Source organism: Glandiceps talaboti, chromosome 1 (assembly GCF_964340395.1).
Source record: "Glandiceps talaboti chromosome 1, keGlaTala1.1, whole genome shotgun sequence".
NCBI lineage: Eukaryota > Metazoa > Hemichordata > Enteropneusta > Spengelidae > Glandiceps > Glandiceps talaboti.
The window spans coordinates 6436616-6459282 of record NC_135549.1 but is presented as its reverse complement, the minus strand read 5'-3'; the positions used below and the strand labels follow the sequence as shown (position 1 = coordinate 6459282).

The 22667-nt window shown below is 36.7% G+C and overlaps 2 protein-coding genes across 2 annotated transcripts; both read left to right on the top strand.

The window, feature by feature from the left end:
• The first annotated feature begins 4210 nt into the window (after positions 1-4210).
• Positions 4211-10824, top strand: LOC144436215 (RNA-binding protein 15-like). The gene has a single exon (XM_078124949.1). It carries the CDS (start codon positions 4284-4286, stop codon positions 6699-6701), a length of 2418 nt encoding a protein of 805 aa, XP_077981075.1. The 5' UTR covers positions 4211-4283; the 3' UTR covers positions 6702-10824.
• Positions 10825-16209: 5385 nt separating this feature from the next.
• Positions 16210-21577, top strand: LOC144436459 (uncharacterized). Its single transcript, XM_078125294.1, has 3 exons — positions 16210-16259; positions 20764-20921; positions 21390-21577. Exons 1-3 carry the CDS (start codon positions 16210-16212, stop codon positions 21575-21577), a joined length of 396 nt encoding a protein of 131 aa, XP_077981420.1.
• Positions 21578-22667: the final 1090 nt, after the last annotated feature.

Below are 22667 nucleotides of genomic sequence, written 5' to 3'. Positions count from 1 at the left end.
TTGTTTGTTTGTTTGTTTGTTTGTTTGTTCGTTTGTTTGTTTGTTTGTTTGTTTGTTTTCGTAAACATAACTAACTAAGCCTGAGTGCCCCGTGCTTGAACGACTATCGTCACAACATGTACACTATTCCGCTCTGACATTTTGATTTTTGTATAAAATTCAAACACACGGATCCTGTTGCCAGGTAGAGAAATAAGTCACAACGTTGTAACTTGAGCCTTAAGTTTAAAAAGACATGGAAAACAACAATCTGGGAAATACTACGTGTATCTGTCATACTTACAATGTGTTTACATCAAACATAAACAAAAACAAAAACAACAATATTCTGTAACATTTATATGTAAACTCTCCGTAGAAAACGCTCGTACATATAATTAGTCAATTTTTGTTGACCCCTTTTCTAAGCTTTAATACGTGTCCCCGTGAACCAAAGTTCCCTTTGATTTTATTGTATTCAGTTTTAGTTGTAAATTTCCTACATATTATAACACGGCAAACCAAAGAATAGGAAGAAGCCACAATAGAGTGAATAATTAATATTTAGAGAGGAATGCCAATACATCACTTCTACGAACGTAGAACGTACGTAAATCATCCACACATGACAGACTCAGATACGTGATGGAACTGTGTCAAACACCACTTCACATGTGACAGCCATATATGTTACATTTGAACGATATGCCACATGTCATGTCTTTTATTGCTGACGTTAGAGTATTATATTGCCATGTTGAACTTGTTGTCTACAAGTTCAAGTATTCATCAACCAGACCAGGAGACGGAGGGGGTGGGTGGGGTGGGGTGAGAAAGCGTGCAATAACATCATGAATAAACATTTGTGAATGAATTATCGCGGCAAGAAGAAAAGTAAACTATTGATGGCAGAATAAACAATCAAAAGATAAATTAATTAGTTCATTAATCTAATTATTATTGGCAACTAGCCAAATAGTTGGAAAATGTTTTTTAATTAAACCTCGATTAGTCTGTACATGCTGTAAGATACAACGTGTTGTGCCACGCCTATATTAGCCAGTACAGTAACAGAAGACAGATTTGGGAAAGGCATAGTCTAGTCACTACGATTTGTGTTACACTACATCCCTGCATCGATGTGTGGAGATAAACTTAGGTAAATCGTATAACACATATTGGAACTTAGTCTAGGTCCTAACAGGGGTGGGATTGTAGTAGGTAATACGGTCCCTGTCAGGACCTAGACTAATTGGAACTAGGCTAGGATAAGGAACAGCATGAAGTGTGACAATCTTACGTACATAAATTTCACAGTCGCTTGTAAACTGTTATTCCTTTCCTAAATGGTTTTATTCTTGTCTATGACGGTCCTAATACAGAACAATCAGGACGTTATTATAGGGATTGGCGATATTCTTATAAAATCGGTAGCGATGTCATACCCCCCCTACATCGCTACCGATTTTATAAGAATATCGCCAATCCCTATAATAACGTCATTGTTCTGTATTAGAACCGTCATAGACAAGAATAAAACCATTTAGGAAAGGAATAACAGTTTACAAGCGACTGTGATAAATTGTAAGTTTTGATGTAGCATAGCAGTGTGTTCTTCTATTTGTAAATGCATGTATTAAACTTATCTTGTGTGTTTCGTTCACCTCGATAAAAAAAAAATCGATTTATTGTCGACTTTACTAAGTAAGGGGTTTGTCGAAAATACTGGTCATCGATAACAGTACAATTACCACCTTTTGCATTGTGGGACCTCACACCTGTCTTAACAAGGCCATGTCTCTGATTTGAGTCAGCCGTGGTTTTTATTTTTCTATAAGCTAAGGTTTGTCTGCGGTATACAAGTAACGTTTTCAAATTGTATATCATTTGTCAGATATGTTATCAAGAATGTTACATAATATATATAGAAGTTGTGCTGATCCTTTATGATCAGATGATGGCGATGATTATTACATTTTTTGAAATGTATAATTATAGTACGATAGTATTCCAGTTGTTATTTGCCGTAGCACATCATTCTTGTCGTCAGACTTCCTTGCGAAATATTACCACTTTCCACCCCACTTGCAGTAAGAGTATTACTTTAATTTATTACAATGAAATACATGTTTTTTTAGATTTATCCCCTACAAAGTACTGATTTATTACAAAAGTAGATAGAAATTGACAATAATAAACTTTTTATATTTGAAACGGGCTATTTTGAGTTCAATGATGTTGACAGACACCAGGATTTCAGGGTGTCATTAAAGGACGCCTTCAGCAATTACGGGGGCGGAGGGGAGGGGGGCAACGTTTTGTCTAGACGGCAGACGAGGCTCCAAAACGAAGAAACATGGCATTATTGATGGAAGTATGGCAACCGAGGAGGCTCAAGATATTTATGATGTTTATTTCATATAAAAAAAGAAAAAAGGAAAAAAAAGTGTTGTTTTCTATCAATTTGCATTTGCAAAATAATTTCCAAGTTAAATTCATTTTTTATTTTCATTTGCAAGACAAAAAATATATGGTTAACAACTTGACAGATGTACAATCTTCACACCAAACATTCACTTTGGAAACGACTATTGATCATGTACAGCTATCACACGGTTTACACAAAACTGGTCATGAAAGGATCATCATTTTGTTTGGCAAGAAACTTGAATAAAATAGTGATGTGTGATGCAGGGGTTTGGAATAAAATATAGCTATGGACCTGTAATGTATATTCGCTTATATAAAAATATCGCCCATGGTATTACAGCACAACTGCACAGTTTTGTGTTAATTTTAAGAAAATGTTTATCCATGAGTCGATCCATCGACCCCTGTTGTTACCGAAGGGATAATGCAATATACACCACAATTTCACTGTTGCTATGGGGGGGGGGGGGTCTTATCGGGGTAACTATACTGTGTGTTAATTTTTGCATGATCTTGATGCTATGAACATATGCATTCATTTGGATGTTTATCCATATCACTGTTCATCCCTGTCATTATCTTTGCCATATGTATACACTATAATTTGGATGCTGCCATGGGCGTAGTCTTGTTGCTAGGCATATTGCATTTACTATTTGAATGTTTATCCACCAAGCCTAACCATCAATGTTATTAGCAATATACATCATCACCTGGCTGTTACTATGAGTGTGGTCTTGTTGCTAAGCTCATAATAACTTTATGCATGTTTCCCTCACATACCTACCCATCCCTAGTCCCTGTTCTTATCTTTGCCATACGTTTATACACCATCATTTGGTTGTTGCTATGGGCTTGGTCTTGTTGCTGGGCATATTCGCATACAATAATTGAACCTTTAGACCTATTCGCTTGAATTCCAAATTATTTTGTTTGTAAAATTATATATTTGCAAACAATATGCAATACTGGCATTTGAAGAAAATACACATTTTGGCTTAATTTGCATATCGCTAAGGTGATTACGATGTCATGAAAAAAATATAGATTTTCATCGACACATCCCTAAACCTACATGCAAAAATATTTCCACCAAATTTCACACTTGAGATAACAGACTAGTCTTTTTGTTACAGCTGTAAAAACCTCCACACTTCTAGTGATGCTATCGTTTTTCCTGCCTGTAACACTTCGTTTCGTTCAAGATATTTTCTTTGTTGGGGACCACATCGTGGAAAACTATATTGATTTTGATTTTCAGATTTGTACAACTACAAATGTGTTCCCAGGCACGGCCTACATGATTTACATGACTGTAATACGTGTTTCTGTTGACTGCTTTTAGTTGTTTGTTTTTACCACAGATAAGTAATACTAGTATAATCACTGCCAAACCAACATGGACCCCACTTGCTACGCGATCTACACCTCAATCCAGTCATTGTTATACCAATTCAGGGTTCCAACGAATGAAAACTCTCAATGCTGGGGTCGAAAAGAGCGCCAACGACCGACCACAGACAAATGCCACAAATGCTAATTACCCCCAGACGTCACCAGCAAATGAAACTGTCCTGTTACTGTATGTCTAACCTTATGTTAATCCGCGTAAAGAACTATTCCCTCATCAATCGATGACCAAAGTGACCGAAATATAAGAATTTATATCTAAAATAAAACATATATATAATACTATTAAATTTTGTGAGAAAATATCCCCAAATTGTCAGGTGTGTAAAACATGGCTTTGATGCGTAGTAATCAATCTCGTGGAAGCTTCCGTTACAGGGTCATATCCAAAATGGCGGCTGTTGTTGTTTAAATGTGGCCGGAGTTGATTTTTCGACGAAAAATTGCAGAGATACTGCCAAAACATGAAACGTCAGCAAGACAGAAACTCACATTCAAAACCAAAGAGATCTAAAGGAACGTCAGACATGCACGAAAGGACTTCAAGAGATCGCATCAGTCCAGAAAGTGATCGTGATAGGCGTGAAGGTAGGGGTAAAGTCAGTCGTACTAGCCATGGAAAACTGGAAAAGAGGGACAAACGTGACACGAGATTTCGAAACGACAGGGACGGATTTGATCGTGATCGTGATGGTGGTTATCAGGAACGTGTTCAAACAAAACAGGAATATCGAACCCTGAAAGTTTCGAATTTTAGTTCGCATGTATCAGACATGGCAATCAAAGATGCCCTTTATCACGAGTTCAAGAAATTTGGAGATGTAAATGTGCGTTTGACTTACACTGCGGGGGATGAGAGGGTGGCTTATGTGAATTTTAGGTTAACTGATGATGCACGCGAAGCAAGGCGAGCAAAAACAGGGAGACTTGTGTTGTTTGATCGTACGGTGGATATATTGCCTGTTTACTTACCACAAGATCATAGTCGAATGAAACAAAGGAGTTTAAGTCCAGAAAATACACAATCAAGGAGGGGGGCTGCAGTCAGACATACAAGTTTAAGCCGTGAGATAGCAGCACCTCGAGAGCGAAATTATAATGCATATGATAACAGGCGCCAGTCTTATGGCAATACAAATACAAATGATTATTACACTCCTCGTGAACAACACATGCTGCCAGAAGATGACCAAAGAGCTACACGCACACTGTTTGTTGGAAACCTTGAAGCCAATATATCTGAATCTGACTTGCGTCGAGTTTTTGATCGCTTTGGTATTGTTGAAGATGTTGATGTGAAACGTCCTATGCGAGACCAGGGTAATGCTTATGCATTTGTGAAGTTTATGAATTTAGATATGGCTCACAAAGCTAAAGTTGCTATGTCTGGGCAATATATTGGCAGGAATATTTGTAAAGTTGGCTATGGAAAACCTGTTCCTACTACTCGTTTATGGGTTGGAGGTCTAGGCCCATGGACCTCACTTGCTGTTCTTGAACGCGAATTTGATCGTTTTGGAGCCATTCGAAAAATAGATTACATCAAAGGTGATAATCATGCTTATGTTTTGTATGATTCCCTTGATGCAGCACAAGCTGCCTGCTCACAAATGAGAGGATTTCCTTTAGGAGGAGCTGACCGCCGTCTTCGTGTTGATTTTGCTGACCCTGAATCAACTGTCAAAGCATATCCAATACCTTCATATTCACCACATAGACAACATCATGATCCTATGTTGAGTGACCATTATCGACGTAATACTGACCGAGGAATGACCCCACCGCCACACTACAGAGATGGAGAATTGGATCACTGGGGTGGAGCAAATCCACCTGCCTATTCATTGCCTCTGCCTCCACGTAGGGATGAATGGCCAATTGAACGTAACCATGGTGGAATGGGTCGCCATAATGAACCTGATTGGGATAGACGTCGCATAAATGATATACCACTCAATAGAACTCGTGATATGGGTCCAGGAAATGACAGGCGTAAACGAGGTATTTCACCCAGAGACAGAAGTTTATCACCAGCCAGGAATAGAGACACGCGAAAACGTCGTTCTGTTGAACCACTCCATGAACGTGATTATTCACCAGCTCTTGATAAGTACCGCTCAGAATCGCTTCATGCATCACCACCGAGAACTCCACCGGGTAAACATGACTTGTCACCGAAAGAACCTAGGACAAAACGTTGCCGTTCAAACAGCAGTGATCCATATATGAAATATGATAAGGAAAGACCTGACAGATATGAAGATGAGCTTAAAAATTCTGACAAAAACAAGCATAGGAGCAAACAAGACAAAAAGGGTAGAGAGAGAGACAAAGTGGAAGATGTGGACAACTTGAATGATCTGGGAGAATGTTTTCCTGTTGCTTGGCATGGATCTGTTGTTTTGAAAAATAGTGCATTTGCAACAAGGATGCATTTGATTGGTGGTGATCCTACTGTTGTTGATACTTTGTTGAGCGAGTCAGCTAATGATTCTCAAGTATTGCGCATTACACAACGTTTGCGATTGGATCAGCCAAAATTGGATGAAGTGACTCGTCGTATTTCAGCTGCTGGGAGTACTGGATATTGTCTTCTTCTTGCACTTCCTGAATCACAGCAGAATGTGGAAGAACCAAATCAAACACAAATGCGACCATTACGGAACCTTGTTTCGTATCTTCAACAAAAACAAGCTGCTGGAGTAATAAGCCTGCCAGTTGGAGGATCAAGCAAAGTGAAAGACCGTGAAGTTGGTGTCCTGCATGCATTTCCACCTTGTGATTTCTCACACAAGTATTTGTTGGGTGTTGCTCCAAAACTTGGTCAAGAACCATCCAAGGAAGACCATTTAGTTGTGATAGTTGTTCGTGGTGCTGCTTAAATCCAAAGTCCAAGTACATGTATATCAAAATTTTTAGATTTGGTATTTGACTGTTGTCACTTATAGAGCTAATTCCAACGATAGAAAACATTTTAATGTTCAATTGGAATGGTCACATATGTGTGGTGTTTGCACTCTCACCTTACCCTCAAGTTTGCAAAGTATCTTCAAGTATTGTAATTTTACATGTGTGAACTTCTTCGCTACAAAGGAGAATGAAATTTGTCAATGATTCAATTTGCCGAAATGTTGCTCCACTTCCAGTTGACATCATTGTGTGATCTGTTGATCTGCAGTGTTGTAATTCATCATCGTTAGTTACCCTGGTCTCTAAGCTTATGTGGTGTTTGTGTATTCAATTTGTGACAGTTGTTCCCAAGAAAGTTAGTGCCTGTGTGAGCATCTGGAAAAGGAACTCACTCAAGTCTGAATGATGGAAACCTGAAGGGAAAGACTGTATAAGTACCAGTTTGTGTGTGAAATGAAAGACTGTGATTTTGTCAAGTTGTTCGAAAAAGGAAATCTTCAAGTTTTTGTGGGAAATTTCATTGAAAGTGTCATAAAGAGAATTTGCAAGAGACAGTTTGAACTGTTACCTAATTTCATTAAAAAAGCCACACCTCCACCCCCTTTCAATATCTACAAAGCCACATTTTCAAAATGTGCATGTAATGGAAGACTGAAGTGCCAACATTGCCATGGAACGACCATGTGTAGAAAGAATGCTGTGTGACCTACTTTGAAACCTGAGACCACGTGTATAGATTGCAGAAATGAATCATGAAACCATCCTGAACAGTTTGCAAGTACAGCTACTTCTGTGTTATCTGCTGTATAGTGATTGGGGCCAGCAGATAAGTCTGGTCATCAAATACATGTAAATATCACAGAGTAGAAAATTATGTTTGTTTCCATCATTTTGAACTGGAGCTGATAATGTGTGTTGTCACTACATTTGCCATGGAAAGGAAGTGCAACCTGTTCACTACATCACTAAATTTTGGAAGATATGGAAATCAACCTGAAACATACCTTCAGCAGAAATGTTTTGAAACCATGTTGACTCAAGGAGATTGACTACTCTATTTCCAATATCCATAGATGTTAAGCTGAAAACTTCAAAACATCTCAAAAAACCTTTTTATGATCATACATTTATGGCCTGTTTTTAAATTGACATCGTCTCAGTTTTTTCAGTAAAGATACAAACATAAGGCTGGATATACAGTGTTGTACTTTGTGGATTTTGCTGTCACAGATTATCATTAGAATTTGTTGAGATAAGCTCATCCGCTGTGTACTGAGAATTGCATATTAAACTAGAAGGCCTATACTTACCATACAACAAATATTGTTACCCGGAATACAGTGTGTATACTAGTCTGCCAATATTTGTACAGCAAAATCCATGAGTACTTCAAGCCATTTGTAAATCAGAGATCATGATTTTAGTCAAAATTAACTGCCATTCTACATCCTGCATATTCTTTTAGCCATATTATAAACTAAGACTGTTGAAAACATCACCGATACATGCTACGACTCTTGTCACTCTTACATTCAAAACCAGCAGATATTAGGTACTTCATGTATCAGACCTTGCAAGTTACAAGTTTGTATTTTGTACCAAATTGAGTGCAATGCATAATTTCCAAGTTCTACTATGCATAACCATACAAATGACACTTCTTTGCTCAGGGCCAGTGTCATGATAAATCAGAAATAGTTTTGCACCTTATCCTAGTTCAACGGAAAAGTCATTTTACGTTTTCACATTCTCTGAAACTTCCAACAAAATGCTCTTCTGTAAAACTAACCACAATGTCCTTGCTATTGTTACAATGGAACAGTGAAACTCTATGACATTCGTATCAGGTCAAGTCCATGTAAAAGACAGTTGTCCTGCCAGGATTAGGGTTATACTTAAAGAAGCTGGGTTATACCCAGTATCAATTATTCATATGAACTAAGTGAACAGTTTTAAACAAAGATAAAAAAAAGACAGTGTTAAGATCAACCATCAGTTATAAAGTTTAATTTTACACCTGGCATCAAATGAATTCAAATGAATTGTAGGCACTCAAAGTCCATTGAGACTCATCAAAACTTTACTGTTCTAAAAACATACCAGTGAGCAACCACAAAGTGCTAATTTTGTTCAACATGACATTCAGCCATTGCCTAACTATAGTATGAACTGTAGCTAGTTGTATGACAGCATTGAAATGAGAGACTTGATGCAAACACATATGGACTTTTTCAGTTTTCAATGCAATTTTTGGAAAACTTAAAACAATTTTGAATGTAAGATTATGTCTGTTCAACATGCAATGTTTGCGATGTTGCAATGAAAGCAGTTAATTTTCAAATGAGCAGAATTCTACTGCAAACATAATACCTGTTATAACTTATTGTAAGGTACCTTTGTATACGTCCAGTATTGAACAATGCCACAGAGCACATGCAAATCCACTAATATCTATTTGCATCAAATCAAAACAAAAACAAAGTTTAAAGCTTGTAAAACCAAGTATAATTGCTATATTTGTTGTGAATAGCAAAATATATTTTCTGCACTCTACAATGTGTACCTTGCTAATAGTTGATGTACTTCTTGATGGATGCTGCAATATTTTGGCATTTGACACATATGTTGCTATAAAAACTGTAAACATCTCAAACTTTGCATGTTGACACATTTGAAAACTGGTCACCCAGCTAAAGTGGCTTATTGAAACTTCCTTGCCTCTGTGCATTCTCTATCACTCCTAAACTGTCATGCTAAAGAAGTTTCCCACAACTGCACATGTAATGCTGCTTTACTCCATTTTAAACTTGAACTTTATGAAGACTAAATCAAACAGAATTTCACAACAGACCTACAGAGTAATTTATATTTCGGAACATTGGAATCGGAGAAAAAATAGGTAACGGTTTTAAGTCCAATAATTTTTATTGATGTAGGCATTCAATTGTGCATAAATTTGTGAGTACACTGTAATATTTGAAGTGATACTGAATTATATTTCAAAAGTAGATGAATTAGGAAAGGCTATTTCAGCCCTCTAAATTTCTTTCTTATTTTAGGACTGTTAGCTTGTGCTACTGCAAGAAGAATTACTTCACCATATGTAATCCAATGTCAATTTATAGAATGTCATAGTGAAAGTGTTTTTTTTTTTAAGAGACATGGAATTGTATAATTAGCCAACAAAGTTCAAAGAAAGTGTGCAGAGAGGACTGCTAGACGAATTGCGGCTGACAACAGAACTGGATAATGACAGTTTGTTTGGACACTCTACATTACGCTGCCATCCACCCATGGATCATTTGAGAGAACTCTTTTATAGAAAAGTACATCTAGCTGTTTGTTTGTAGACCTATTGTTTTTAATGTGAGAATATCTACGCTTTCAAGTAGAGTTTTGCTTGTGATTGTCTCCAAGAATTGTACTGATGATCTAATTGGTATCCATTGCATACCAGGAACTCATCTAGAGATATGATAAACAACCCATTAAACACTCACTATGTCCTCTCCAATCTGTGTGTATGGGTCTTCAGTTTCAAGGTGTGTTGTGTTGCCACAGTGTCTTCACAAGGAAAAGCTCAACGATTTACTTTTTAAAAAAACATGATGCTGAGAATGTACCAGTGGAGAAAATGGCAGCCATTCTGTTGCTGCTTTGCCAAGCATTTCTCTGTAGACCAACAAGACCAGTGCAAGAGAATTGAAATCTAAGATCACCAGTTTGTGGAACCAAACAGAATATTAGGCTGAAAAACTTCCCACCACTGCCATTTTTCTACAATAATTGTGTGCTGGAAGCATGTGGCTATTTGTTTGTGATCATTTTTGTGCAATATATTCAGGCTACACTAATTGTTGTGATATACCTGCCAGTTCCAGTACATGTTTTGTGGAACAAACCAATCATGCTAGGAGGAGGATACTCAAACATTCCAACATATAGGCTAACAAAAGAACAAATGAAATCTAAAAATTGTAATACAATTTCTTCAGTGACACTGATAATAGTGAAATACCGAATTCTAAGGATGGATTGATTTAATGTGATCATGACCATTCCATTCAAGACGTCCAAAAAGTGATTTTTATGTAAAAAAAGGCAGATTACTTCAAAAGTAAAGCTACCTTGTGAAAACACAAGCTGCATCTGAATGGCTTCTTACTGAGAGTGGTTTACTCAATTTAGAGTACAGTACCATCCACAGATAAAATTAATTGTGCTAGTGTATACAGTCAAAGGAAAACTGCAACTTGTTGGGTCAACACATTTTTAAGCAAAGCAAAGCAAAGCAAAGCAATGAAGTCTAAACAACGAAAGCCATTTTTCATGGATGTTCACTTGGTAAGTATTCATGGAGGGAACATTGGCAATCGATAACAGAATTACACACACCCCCATCCCCTTCTAGTACCAGTTGCCATATGCAATATAATATTTATCATATACCTATGCTCAGATCAATTGTTCTTGATGTTTACTTTAATAGATATTATTCCCAAATATTTTTCTTTGTTCAGCCAAGGAAAATCCAAATGACCTAAGGGGGCCCTTGTCACTACAAGTCATTAAGTCATGAGTATTTTCCAGCTGAATGAAGAAAAATATTGGGGAATAATACAATTGGTATATCAAGTTATCTTGATAACAAGTATCGCAGTCCTTGCACCTCATTTCTGGTAGAGATTTGGGACCATTCTGGGACTAAGTATGAGTATTTTCCAGCTGAATGAAGAAAAATATTGGGGAATAATACAATTATACCATCACCAGTAATATATAAAAAAATTGGGGAAAGGAATGGCAATCTTGAGTGTTTTGACATTTGAAACAGCAGAACCAATGATGTAGACAAGTGTTGTTGTGACAAACAAATGTAGATGCACGTTGTCGTGATGTAGAACGACCAGAGTATATTTTTCATAATTTTGTTCAACTTTGCTCATGCATAGTATAATGTCATATATCACTTCTGATTGGATGTTAAACATCATCATGAGTCACCTTTCTGATTGGACGAAACAAAAACTAACAAAATGATCTCATCGAAAATGTACATCTGTGACAAATGGAAGCTTTGTGTAAAATATCCATAGCCAAATGATACCTGGTTGATTTGCAATAGAAAGTCATCTCTGCATATAAATTTGTTGCAAAACTGAAGGTGAAATCTGCTGGTCTTCTGACTCAAGCCATACATAACATACACCACTGCTCTGTAAACTGTCATACGGGAGTTGTATATTGGACAAAAGTTATGGTCAACTATTTACCCAACCAATTTTCAAAACTCTGAGAGAACTCTTGTCAAACATGCATTTGAAATGAAAAATTACCCAATAATCCAACAGAAAGGTTTATGATAACCATTCCATTAACACAACTCTGTGTAATAGTCACCTGACAATGAAGTCATGTAACTCGGACGCCAATGTGTATTTTTAGTTTTGTATATTCTCGTTGAATTCCTGAGCATAAGTATATGATAAGTTGGGTTATTACCCAATATCACCTCATCATTTGTCATATGACCATACGTGCTCAGTGCTGTTTCTGCAACTTGACCCTTGTCTTTTGACTTGTGTCACTTTGTGGAAATGGTTCAATGTATTAAAAATTTAATAACATACTTTGATATGTCTATGGAAAATCCATACACATGATAAAGAATAGCCAGAAAATGGGTGGGCAGACCCAGATATGAGTTGTTTTCTTGAATAGCACAGGGAAATACCAACAATGTGCTCAAAACTTGGAGAAAACTGCAATTACATGAAAAAGGAATAGATGAATGTAATTGTAAACTATCAACCGATGTACAACAGGCCTTGTGCCATAATACTTTTTAGCATAACTGAACTGATATAAGGTTCAGTAGTGCTATAGGCATGCCAAAGTGTCTGTCTGTCTGTCTGTGTGTGTGTGAGTGTAAACAACTGCTTGACCGATGGCCATGATATTTGGTGGGTGTATTACCTTGGGTGTCTAGTTGGGAAATTGTTCAAATCAAAATGATCTTACCACCGGTGCGTGATTTGGGTAAAAAAATGTGATTTTTGGTTAAAAAACTTAAGCTCAAAAACTATGGGGCAGATCAGTCTGACATTTGGTGGGAACGTTCTTAGGGGTGTTTAGATAAAGAATTGTTCGTGGCATGATGATTCCATCAATGACATGCAAATTAGGGCTAAAATGTGTCTTTCTGGTCTTAAATCTTTAATTCCAAAATTACTGAGCAGATTGGGCTGAAATTTAATGGGGATGCACCTGGGGTGTATCGATGAAGAAATATTAAGCATAAAATGACCTCATCAGTGATAGGCAAATTAGGTTTACGAAGTGTGAAATTTGGTCAAAAACTTGTATCTCAAAAAGTACTCGGTCAATGAGACTGAAACTTGGTGAGATGTTTCTAGAAGTGTTATTCTGCAGATTTTCTTCAAAATATTTTGACAAAGTTGGCCCTAGCAACCATGACCACGCCCTTAGCAACAACTAAATGGCAGTATATTTTGGTCAAATAACATCATCTGGTAGGCAAGTGAGTAAACATTCAAAAAATGTCTGCAAACACCCTTAGCAACCATGACCATGACCATACCAACAGCCTTCAGTGGTGTATTTGACAAAGATAACAGGGATTAATAGACAAGTGAACGAACCTTCAAAAAATGTATGCAAATATGTCTAGCAACATGACCATGCCCATAGCAACAGCCAACTGATTGCATATATTGCAAAGATAACAACAGGGTTGGATAGGCAACTGGATAGTCATTCAGCAAATGAACACCTATGTAGCATGGATCAGCATGTGGGTAAACAGTTTTAAAAACTGTACAGTTGTGCTACAACGCCATTGGCACTGTTTTTATCCATCTAAAGTCCCAATCAAATTTCTAATAACAATGGAACCCCTCCCCTCCTATCAGTCAAGTGTCTAATAACAATGGAACCCTTCCCCACCTATCAATCAAGTGTCTAATATCAATATAACCCCTCCCGTCCTATCAGTCAAGTGTCTAATATCAATATAACCCCTCCTCTCCTATCAGTCAAGTGTCTAATAACAATGGAATCCTTCCCCACCTATCAGTCAAGTGTCTAATATCAATATAACCCCTCCCCTCCTATCAGTCAAGTCAAGTGTCTAATATCAATATAACCCCTCCCCTCTTATCAATCAAGTGTCTAATATCAATATACCCCCTCCCCTCCTATCAATCAAGTGTCTAATATCAATATAACCCCTCCCCTCCTATCAATCAAGTGTCTAATATCAATATAACCCCTCCCCTCCTATCAATCAAGTGTCTAATATCAATATAACCCCTCCCCTCCTACCAGCCAAGTGTCTAATATCAATATCACCCCTCCCCACCTATCAGTCAAGTATCTAATATCAATGGAACCCTTCCCCTCCTATCAGTCAAGTGTCTAATATCAATATCACCCCTCCCCTCCTATCAATCAAGTGTCTAATATCAATATCACCCCTCCCCTCCTATCAATCAAGTGTCTAATATCAATATCACCCCTCCCCTCCTATCAATCAAGTGTCTAATAACAATGGTACCCCTCCCCTCCTGTCAATCAAGTGTCTAATATCAATATAACCCCTCCCCTCCTATCAATCAAGTGTCTAATATCAATATAACCCCTCCCGTCCTATCAATCAAGTGTCTAATATCAATATAACCCCTCCCCTCCTATCAGTCAAGTGTCTAATATCAATATCACCCTTCCCATCCTATCAGTCAAGTGTCTAATATCAATATCACCCTTCCCCTCGTATCAGTCAAGTGTCTAATATCAATATCGCCCCTCCCCACATATCAATCAAGTGTCTAATATCAATGGCTCCCCTCCCCTCTTATCAGTCAAGTGTCTAATGACAATGGCACCCCTCCCATCCTATCAATCAAGTGTCTAATATCAATGGCACCCCTCCCCTCCTTTCAATCAAGTGTTTAATGACAATGGCTTCCCTCCTATCAATCAAGTGTCCAATAACAATGGCTTCCCTCCTATCAATCAAGTGTCTAATGGCAATGGCACCCTCCCCTCCTATCAATCATCTTATAATAATGGCACCCCTCACCTATCAATCAAGTGTCAAATGAAAATGGCACCCTCCCCTCGCCTCCTAGCAATCAGCAAGTGTCTGACAATGGTACCCCTCCTATCAATCAAGTGTCTAATATCAATGACACCCCTCCCCTCCTGTCAATCAAGTGTCTAATAATGATGATACCCTCCTCTCCTTTCAATTAAGTTTCTAATAACAATGGTACCCTTCCCCTCCTGTCAATCAAGTGTCTAATAATAATGGCACCCTCCCCTCATATCAATAAAGTGTCTATTAAAAATGGCACCTCCCCTCATATCAATCAAGTGTCTAATAATAATCATGGCACCCTCCTCTCCTATCAATCAAGTGTCTCATGAAAATGGCACCCCAGTGGACAATGTAGTCCAGATATTGGTATCAATGGAGTAATGTAGTCCAGGCATTGGTAGCAATGGGTCAATGTAGTTAAGGTATTGGTAGCAATGGGTCAATGTAGTTAAGGTATTGGTAGCAATGGGCTAATGTAGTCCAGGTATTGGTATCAATTGATCAATGTAGTTAAGGTATTGGTATCAATTGACCAATGTAGTTCAGGTATTGGTATCAATTGACAATGTAATCCCGGTATTGGTATCAATTGATCAATGTAGTTAAGGTATTGGTTTCAATGGACTAAATGTAGTCCAGGTATTGGTATCAATGGATCAATGTGGTCCAGGTATTGGTGTCAATGGATGAATGTAGTTAAGGTATTGGTATCAATTGACCAATGTAGTTAAGGTATTGGTGTCAATGGAGTAATGTAGTCCAGGCATTGGTAGGAATGGACCGATGTAGTCCAGGTATTGGTATCAATTGACAATGTAGCTAAGGTATTGGTATCAATTGACCAATGTAGTTACGGTATTGGTTTCAATGGACTAATGTAGTCCAGGTATTGGTATCAATGGAACAATGTAGTCCAGGTATTGGTATCAATGGAGTAATGTAGTCCAGGCATTGGTAGTAATGGACCGATGTAGTTAAGGTATTGGTATCAATTGACCAATGTAGTCCAGGTATTGGTAGCAAAGGACCAATGTTGTTAAGGTATTGGTATCAATTGACAATATAGTCCAGGTATTGGTATCAATGGAATAATGTAGTCCAGATATTGGTATCAATGGAGCAATGTGGTCCAGGTATTGATATAATGGACCAATGTGGTCCAGGTATTGGTATCAATTGACCAATGTAGTTCAGGTATTGGTGTCAATTTACCAATGCAGTTAAGGTATTGGTTTCAATGGACTAATGTAGTCCAGGCATTGGTATCAATGGACCAATGTAGTTAAGGTATTGGTATCAATGGCGAAATGTAGTCCAGGTATTGGTTTCAATGGATTAATGTAGTCCAGGCATTGGTAGCAATGGACCGATGTAGTCCAGGTATTGGTATCAATGGATCAATGTTGTCCAGGTATTGGTAGCAATGGGCTAATGTAGTCCAGGTATTGGTATCAATTGATCAATGTAGTTAAGGTATTGGTAGCAATGGGCTAATGTAGTCCAGGTATTGGTATCAATTGATCAATGTAGTTAAGGTATTGGTATCAATGGAGTAATGTAGTCCAGGTATTGGTATCAATTGACTAATGTAGTCCAGATATTGGTATCAATTGACCAATGTAGTTAAGGTATTGGTATCAATGGACTAATGTAGTCCAGGTATTGGTATCAATGGACTAATGTAGTCCAGATATTGGTAGCAAAGGACCAATGTAGTTAAGGTATTGGTACAATTGACAATGTAGCCCAGGTATTGGTATCAATGGACTAATGTAGTCCAGGTATTGGTTTCAATGGACTAATGTAGTCCAGGTATTGGTTTCAATGGACTAATGTGGTCCAGGTATTGGTTTCAATTGACCAATGTACTTAAGGTATTGGTATCAATGGAGTAATGTAGTTAAGGTATTGGTATAAATTGACCAATGTACTTAAGGTATTGGTATCAACTAACCAATGTAGTCTAGATATCAGTGGGCTAACTTAGTCCAGGTATTGGTACCATTGGACCAATGAAGATTAGATATCAATGGTCCAATGTTGTCCAGGTACTGTTTGGATGACGTGTTTGCACTGGTAATATTGGCCCATATGAAGATACACATCCGGAGTTGTACAGGTAAGTTTGAGTATGCTTAGAAAGTCATAACCTTTGTGTAAAGTTAAAGTTCTGTTGTGTAATAATAACAAGAAGTTGAAATTATTGTTTAATTCAGTGTCATTACTCACTTTATATTACTCAGTTTTGTGTCTATAGTTTGATTTATGGATAAGGTTTGCATCATGTTGTATGTTCCTATGATACAAGTTCAATGAACAGTGATGGGAAATTGGCCATTACATGTAACAGCACACATACTTGTACTACAGTGAATTTCACACCATTCAACTTTTCTGTTTGATACAACCACGCAGAAACCAACAAGAAACTGCATGTGCCACACTTCAATAGCAAGATCACATTTTTTCTTACATTTAGTTAAAATGTAATAAACCATTTAAATGTATTGCAACTCCATGCAGACATTCGGGTGCCAATGTTTTTCTTAGTATCAAATGGCTGTTGAAGGGTGCATAAATGTCCCTTGCTTTGTTCATTTTATGTCTGTATGGTGGTATGTGTAGTTTATTTCATTTAGACAAAATGTAGCAGGAAACTGTATTCATTCAATCTTGCTATCTCAAAGTGTAGCATGTGAAGTTTCTTATTGGTTTTTGTGTGGTTGTATCAAACAAAGGCTGCACAGTATTAAAATTGAAATCAAATTTGACAGGTTTAGTCTACTATACTTGATTGTATCTGTAACTTTCCAATACACACTCAGAGTATGGAAACCTGTGTAATCAGGACAGTTGTTAGTTCTGGAAGCTGCTGCAACATAATTCTTACAACCATCCAAGTTTGCCTGTCATGAGCTGTACTATAACTACCTACTTGTGACAAGTTCCTCTGCTTAAAACAAGTCTACCCCATTAATCACTATATAAAGACAAACTGTTACATGTAATCAGATAAATCTCACTATCACTACACTCTCACATATGGCTTGTCACATATATAACACCAGCCATGTGAACATGTTAGTGTACTGCATGGGTGTGTGTGCATGTAATGTAATATGTCTAGTAGGTTAGTCAGCCTTTGCCTTACCAATACCAACAATTTCAAAATTTATTCCTAGAGAGTGAAAGATTACACTGTGATAAACTAAGAAATTCATTGCTAGTAGGTAGTTTGAGTACAGCTTGAGACAGGCTAATTTGGACGCTTGGTTAAATTTAGCTATAACTGTATACAAGGTTCACACTGTATAGGTATATGCAAGATATACAGATGAAATGATGGTAAGTGTATATGTATATCGATAATACATGTATATATGTATGTATGTATGTATGTATGTATGTATATATGTATGTATGTATGTATGTATGTATGTGTGTGTGTGTGTGTGTGTGTGTGATGGCCAGCATGTATACATGTATTTGCATATAGATGATGGCCGTATGTATATTTGCATATAGATGATGGCTGTGTGCATATTGTATATAGATGGCTGGATGTATATTTGTCCATGTATATAGATGATGGCTGTATGTATATTTGTATATAGATGATGGTTATATGTGTATTTGTATATAGATGGCCATATGTATATAGATGGCTGGATGTATATTTGTATATAGATGATGGCTGTATGTATATTTGTATATAGATGATTATATGTACATTTGTATATAGATGGCTGGATGTATATCTGTATATAGATGGCTGGATGTATATTTGTATATAGATGGCTGGATGTATATTTGTATATAGATGGCTGGATGTATATCTGTATATAGATGATGGTTATATGTACATTTGTATATAGATGGCTGTATGTATATTTGTATATAGATGGCTGGATGTATATTTGTATGTAGATGGCTGGATTTATATCTGTATATAGATGGCTGGATGTATATTTGTATATAGATGGCTGGATGTATATCTGTATATAGATGGCTGGATGTATATTTGTATATAGATGATTATATGTATATTTGTATATAGATGATGATTATTTGTATAATAAAAGAAGACAAATGACATGTTTGACTTAGTCTTTTTATTGTTACACTTGAGTAAAATACACAACAGTAAGTTTTCTAGTTATGTTTATGGTACTTTGTTACCAGTATGCAAACCAATGTTAGCAGTACAACTACATTGAACACTACTACATTACGTATGTCAGTATCATTGCTGAGTAACCAATGATCTAGTCCTTTGACTTGCCATTTATAATATGGCACAAACTGAATTAAAATAAGTAGGCCTAAAGATATTGCAAATAATGGCTTTTGTTGGATTGAAACAACTAAATGCTGTTATAATTATGCTGTTTGTGTATTTCTCTTATCTATTCCCTGCATATGACAGAGTTCAACTGAATTATGTATATAGACAGAGATTATGTATAGGCTATAAGACTGAGATAGACCATATTGTTCAAATTATTGCCATAACATGTTTTCTTCTCAGCTTCATGGTATTTCTGATAGATATTAGTTTGTTTCTCATAAGTGAATGATAAACATTTTCATTTTTTGTAGAGTTTTTTCACGTCACTCGTGATGTCATTTGAAATTGAAATATTGAGACATATTTTCCACTCATATGTCAAAGTTAACCTTGTAGACTTTACTAAAATGTGTTCTTACAAGAATTAAACTTGAAAGAATTATAAACTATTTTCTATTTGTTTGCATTTTGTGTATTCTTCCATGTAAGCATTTTGGTAATACATGTAGATAATGATCTCAAACCTACCAACCTCCCTACTAAAATGAAGTTAGTGTCAGGATTAGATGTGTACCCAAAATTTCATTTGGGAGTGGGGGTGGGGAGTTGTCTTCGAGTTATTCATTTTATATAATATTGAAAAAGTTATCAAGCCTGTAACACTAGCCCTTTCTTTCTGAGTAAAATTTGTGGATTTGAAGACTGTTGTTATTGAGATACTAGGTCAGTCCATGAAAATATAACTCATGGGTTATACATGTACTTCTATGGTCAATCAAACTGGAATGACAAACAGAATGTACATTGATAGCAGCCAGCCAGACAAACGAATAAAGAATATTCATTCAACCCCCACCCCCACTCACCCATGTGTGTAATTACAAACTACCAAACTTCTGATTGTGAGAGTTGTCCTTGGATTTCATGTTCAATAGTGTAAGGATAGGATGGCCATTACCTTGTCAGATACCAGTAGTCCTGCTGATAGAGTACCGGATTCAATTGTGAGAATTGAGTCCCGACTTACTCCTTCTGCAAGCAGGACTGAAATGGCAAATGTTTATCTTCCTGTGAGTTTCATCAGACATCACAAAATCTGAGTTGGTCATGCTTTATCTTTGATACTACTACTACATTGGTAGATAAAAAGAACACACGCAAGGCATCCTGACTTAGAAACGACAACAAAATAGCAGCAAATGTAATACAGTGTTTCCATTGAAGTAAAGTAGAGATAATTGCATAATGTTAAAATTTATCTCATACCGCTAGAAGAAGAGAATTTATACACGATCTCAAAGACATTCACATTAGTAGCAACGTGGTACAATTATTTGTACTGTATTTTGAATTAGTTTACATGTCAAGAGAGATGTCCTTGTCTGTTAAATATGGTAGCATCAATGATAAAAATATATGTGTGACAAACACAGTTTCTGCAATGTCTGGTCAAATTTACCATAAAAAGGAGAAACACAAACTGTGAGAGGATAGTAATTTGATAGTATTATACTAAAATAGGAGATGCAGCTGATGGAGAGTTAGAATTGATGATAAATTATGATTACCATATATACATGAAGTTTAGTGCAATTTATATTCCCTTTTATATTCTGATCTTATTCAGTGCAACAGGAGCTGGTGGTACTACTGGTGGTTTTAATTTTGGTGGAACCACTGCCAATACTGGTGGTGCTGGACTACTTGGTGCTGCTCCAGCCTCAACGTCAGGATCTGTGAGCGGACTCTTTTCAAGTACTCCTAGTTTATCTGCACCTTCACTAGGTAATGTACTGAAATGTACTTATTATTATAGTCGTTTATTTCATATGCTTGATTTCTGCCATCAGTGGTTTGAAGGAGATCTTGTACAGTACGATTATCAAATTGATTTATTTTGAACACGCCATGCAAATCATCATATTTCAAGTGTTGTCCCCAGATGTAAAATATGCCTTTTGTTAGTCAGGATTAAAATTTGTGGTAAACAACCTTATGGGATTACAGTAAGATTATAACCATATAGGATTAAGATTATAACCATATGGGATTAAGATTAAACTCTTGATACTTGGGTTCTACCACTCTAGGATTATCTTTCTTAAATCTTTGGTGGTGAAAACACTTAGTTGGTTTGTGCTTCTAATGAATAACCTACTGCTTTTTATTGATGCATGTTTTATTGTGTAATGTGTTGTTGGCCAGCTTATCAATGTATCTTTGACTGTAATGTGCATCTTTATTGACTTGCAGTTGGGGCATCAACTGCAGCTGCTGGTTCAGCTGTGAGGGGCACAGGGTTGGGTGTTGGCATTGCAAAGCCAACCACTCGGACTAACACAGCTACAAGGTTGGGAATGGCCCCAGTCGCAGCCCCAGTAGCGCCTTTAGGGTCTGCAACATCTGCTGTCACAGGTATACTCTTAAGGTTTATAACATAAATCGCTGCAGTTGCAAACTTGTATTAATGGTCCATGTATTGTATTCCTCCTGATAATGCATGCCACACATAAATTACAAATTCAAGAGTAGTGTACACCCTGTACATGTAGTTTGTAAAGTGTATGAGATACAGTGTCGTGTATTCAGTATGCCACCTTGAATTTGTTTTCTTTGGACAATGGTGTACTAATAATCTCCCTTTTTTCCTCATATCAAAAACTTACAGACACTAAAAAGATTTCTGTGTATGTAAGATGTCGTGACATGGCTAATTGATTGGCGACAATCAAGAACACATTCGTTATACAGTTATCAATATATATTATAAAGATGGCTGCAGCCATTTCAAGTGGCCAGTATTTGAGAACATTTCTTATCAATCATTAAGTTGACGGATGAATGGGTTAGTTGGCCATGTCAGTACATGTTACACACAATGATGAAAGCCTCTCACTCTGTAATTCTTGTCTTTTTTAAAATAGAAAATTGAATAGAAACCCTTGGTAATTCATCCCTAGAGATCCAGAGGTTGTTCTGTGCATATACTCATATGCCAAGAAAAGAAAGAAATCATCCTGTTTTGAAGATTGCAAAGCTAACTAATGATAGCAAACACACTAACCCTGGAAATGTTTCATAAAATTCAAAAATGACTTTTCTGCATGGATTATTCCATCACTAACATACTTCTAAATAAAAAATATGCTATAATTGCTTAGTATGATTTCTACATATGCAGGGATTCATCCAAATTGTGTGTATGACTTCAGACATGGCAAAGCATGTGAATTGTTGAAGGGATTGTATTGGAAAGGAACATGCCATTGTTCTAGTAATGCTAACTGTACCTGGTGTAAATTGTACACAATAAAATGATGTAAACATGTGTGCAGAAATTCATCAAGACTGAAGTGTAAACTGTCTAGTTAAACTAAATACAATAAGTGTCATAAAAATGTTATGTAAATTAAATTTACGTTATTCTTGCCAAGGTAATAATTACATGTGGTAGTCACTTCATAATGTGAAACACACTAGTATTACTCCAACTACCATGTAGTCCAAAAGATAGGGTAAAATGGGCCTACA

What these genes read in the sequence shown, in the direction of transcription:
- LOC144436215 (XM_078124949.1), top strand. Translation starts at nt 4,284, where the DNA reads ATGAAACGTCAGCAAGACAGAAACTCACATTCAAAACCAAAGAGATCT.
- LOC144436459 (XM_078125294.1), top strand. Translation starts at nt 16,210, where the DNA reads ATGGACCGATGTAGTCCAGGTATTGGTATCAATGGATCAATGTTGTCC. An exon ending in AATGGATCAATGTTGTCCAG is followed by an intron (nt 16,260 to 20,763) that starts GTATTGGTAGCA and finishes GATCTTATTCAG; the next exon opens with TGCAACAGGAGCTGGTGGTA. An exon ending in TTTATCTGCACCTTCACTAG is followed by an intron (nt 20,922 to 21,389) that starts GTAATGTACTGA and finishes ATTGACTTGCAG; the next exon opens with TTGGGGCATCAACTGCAGCT.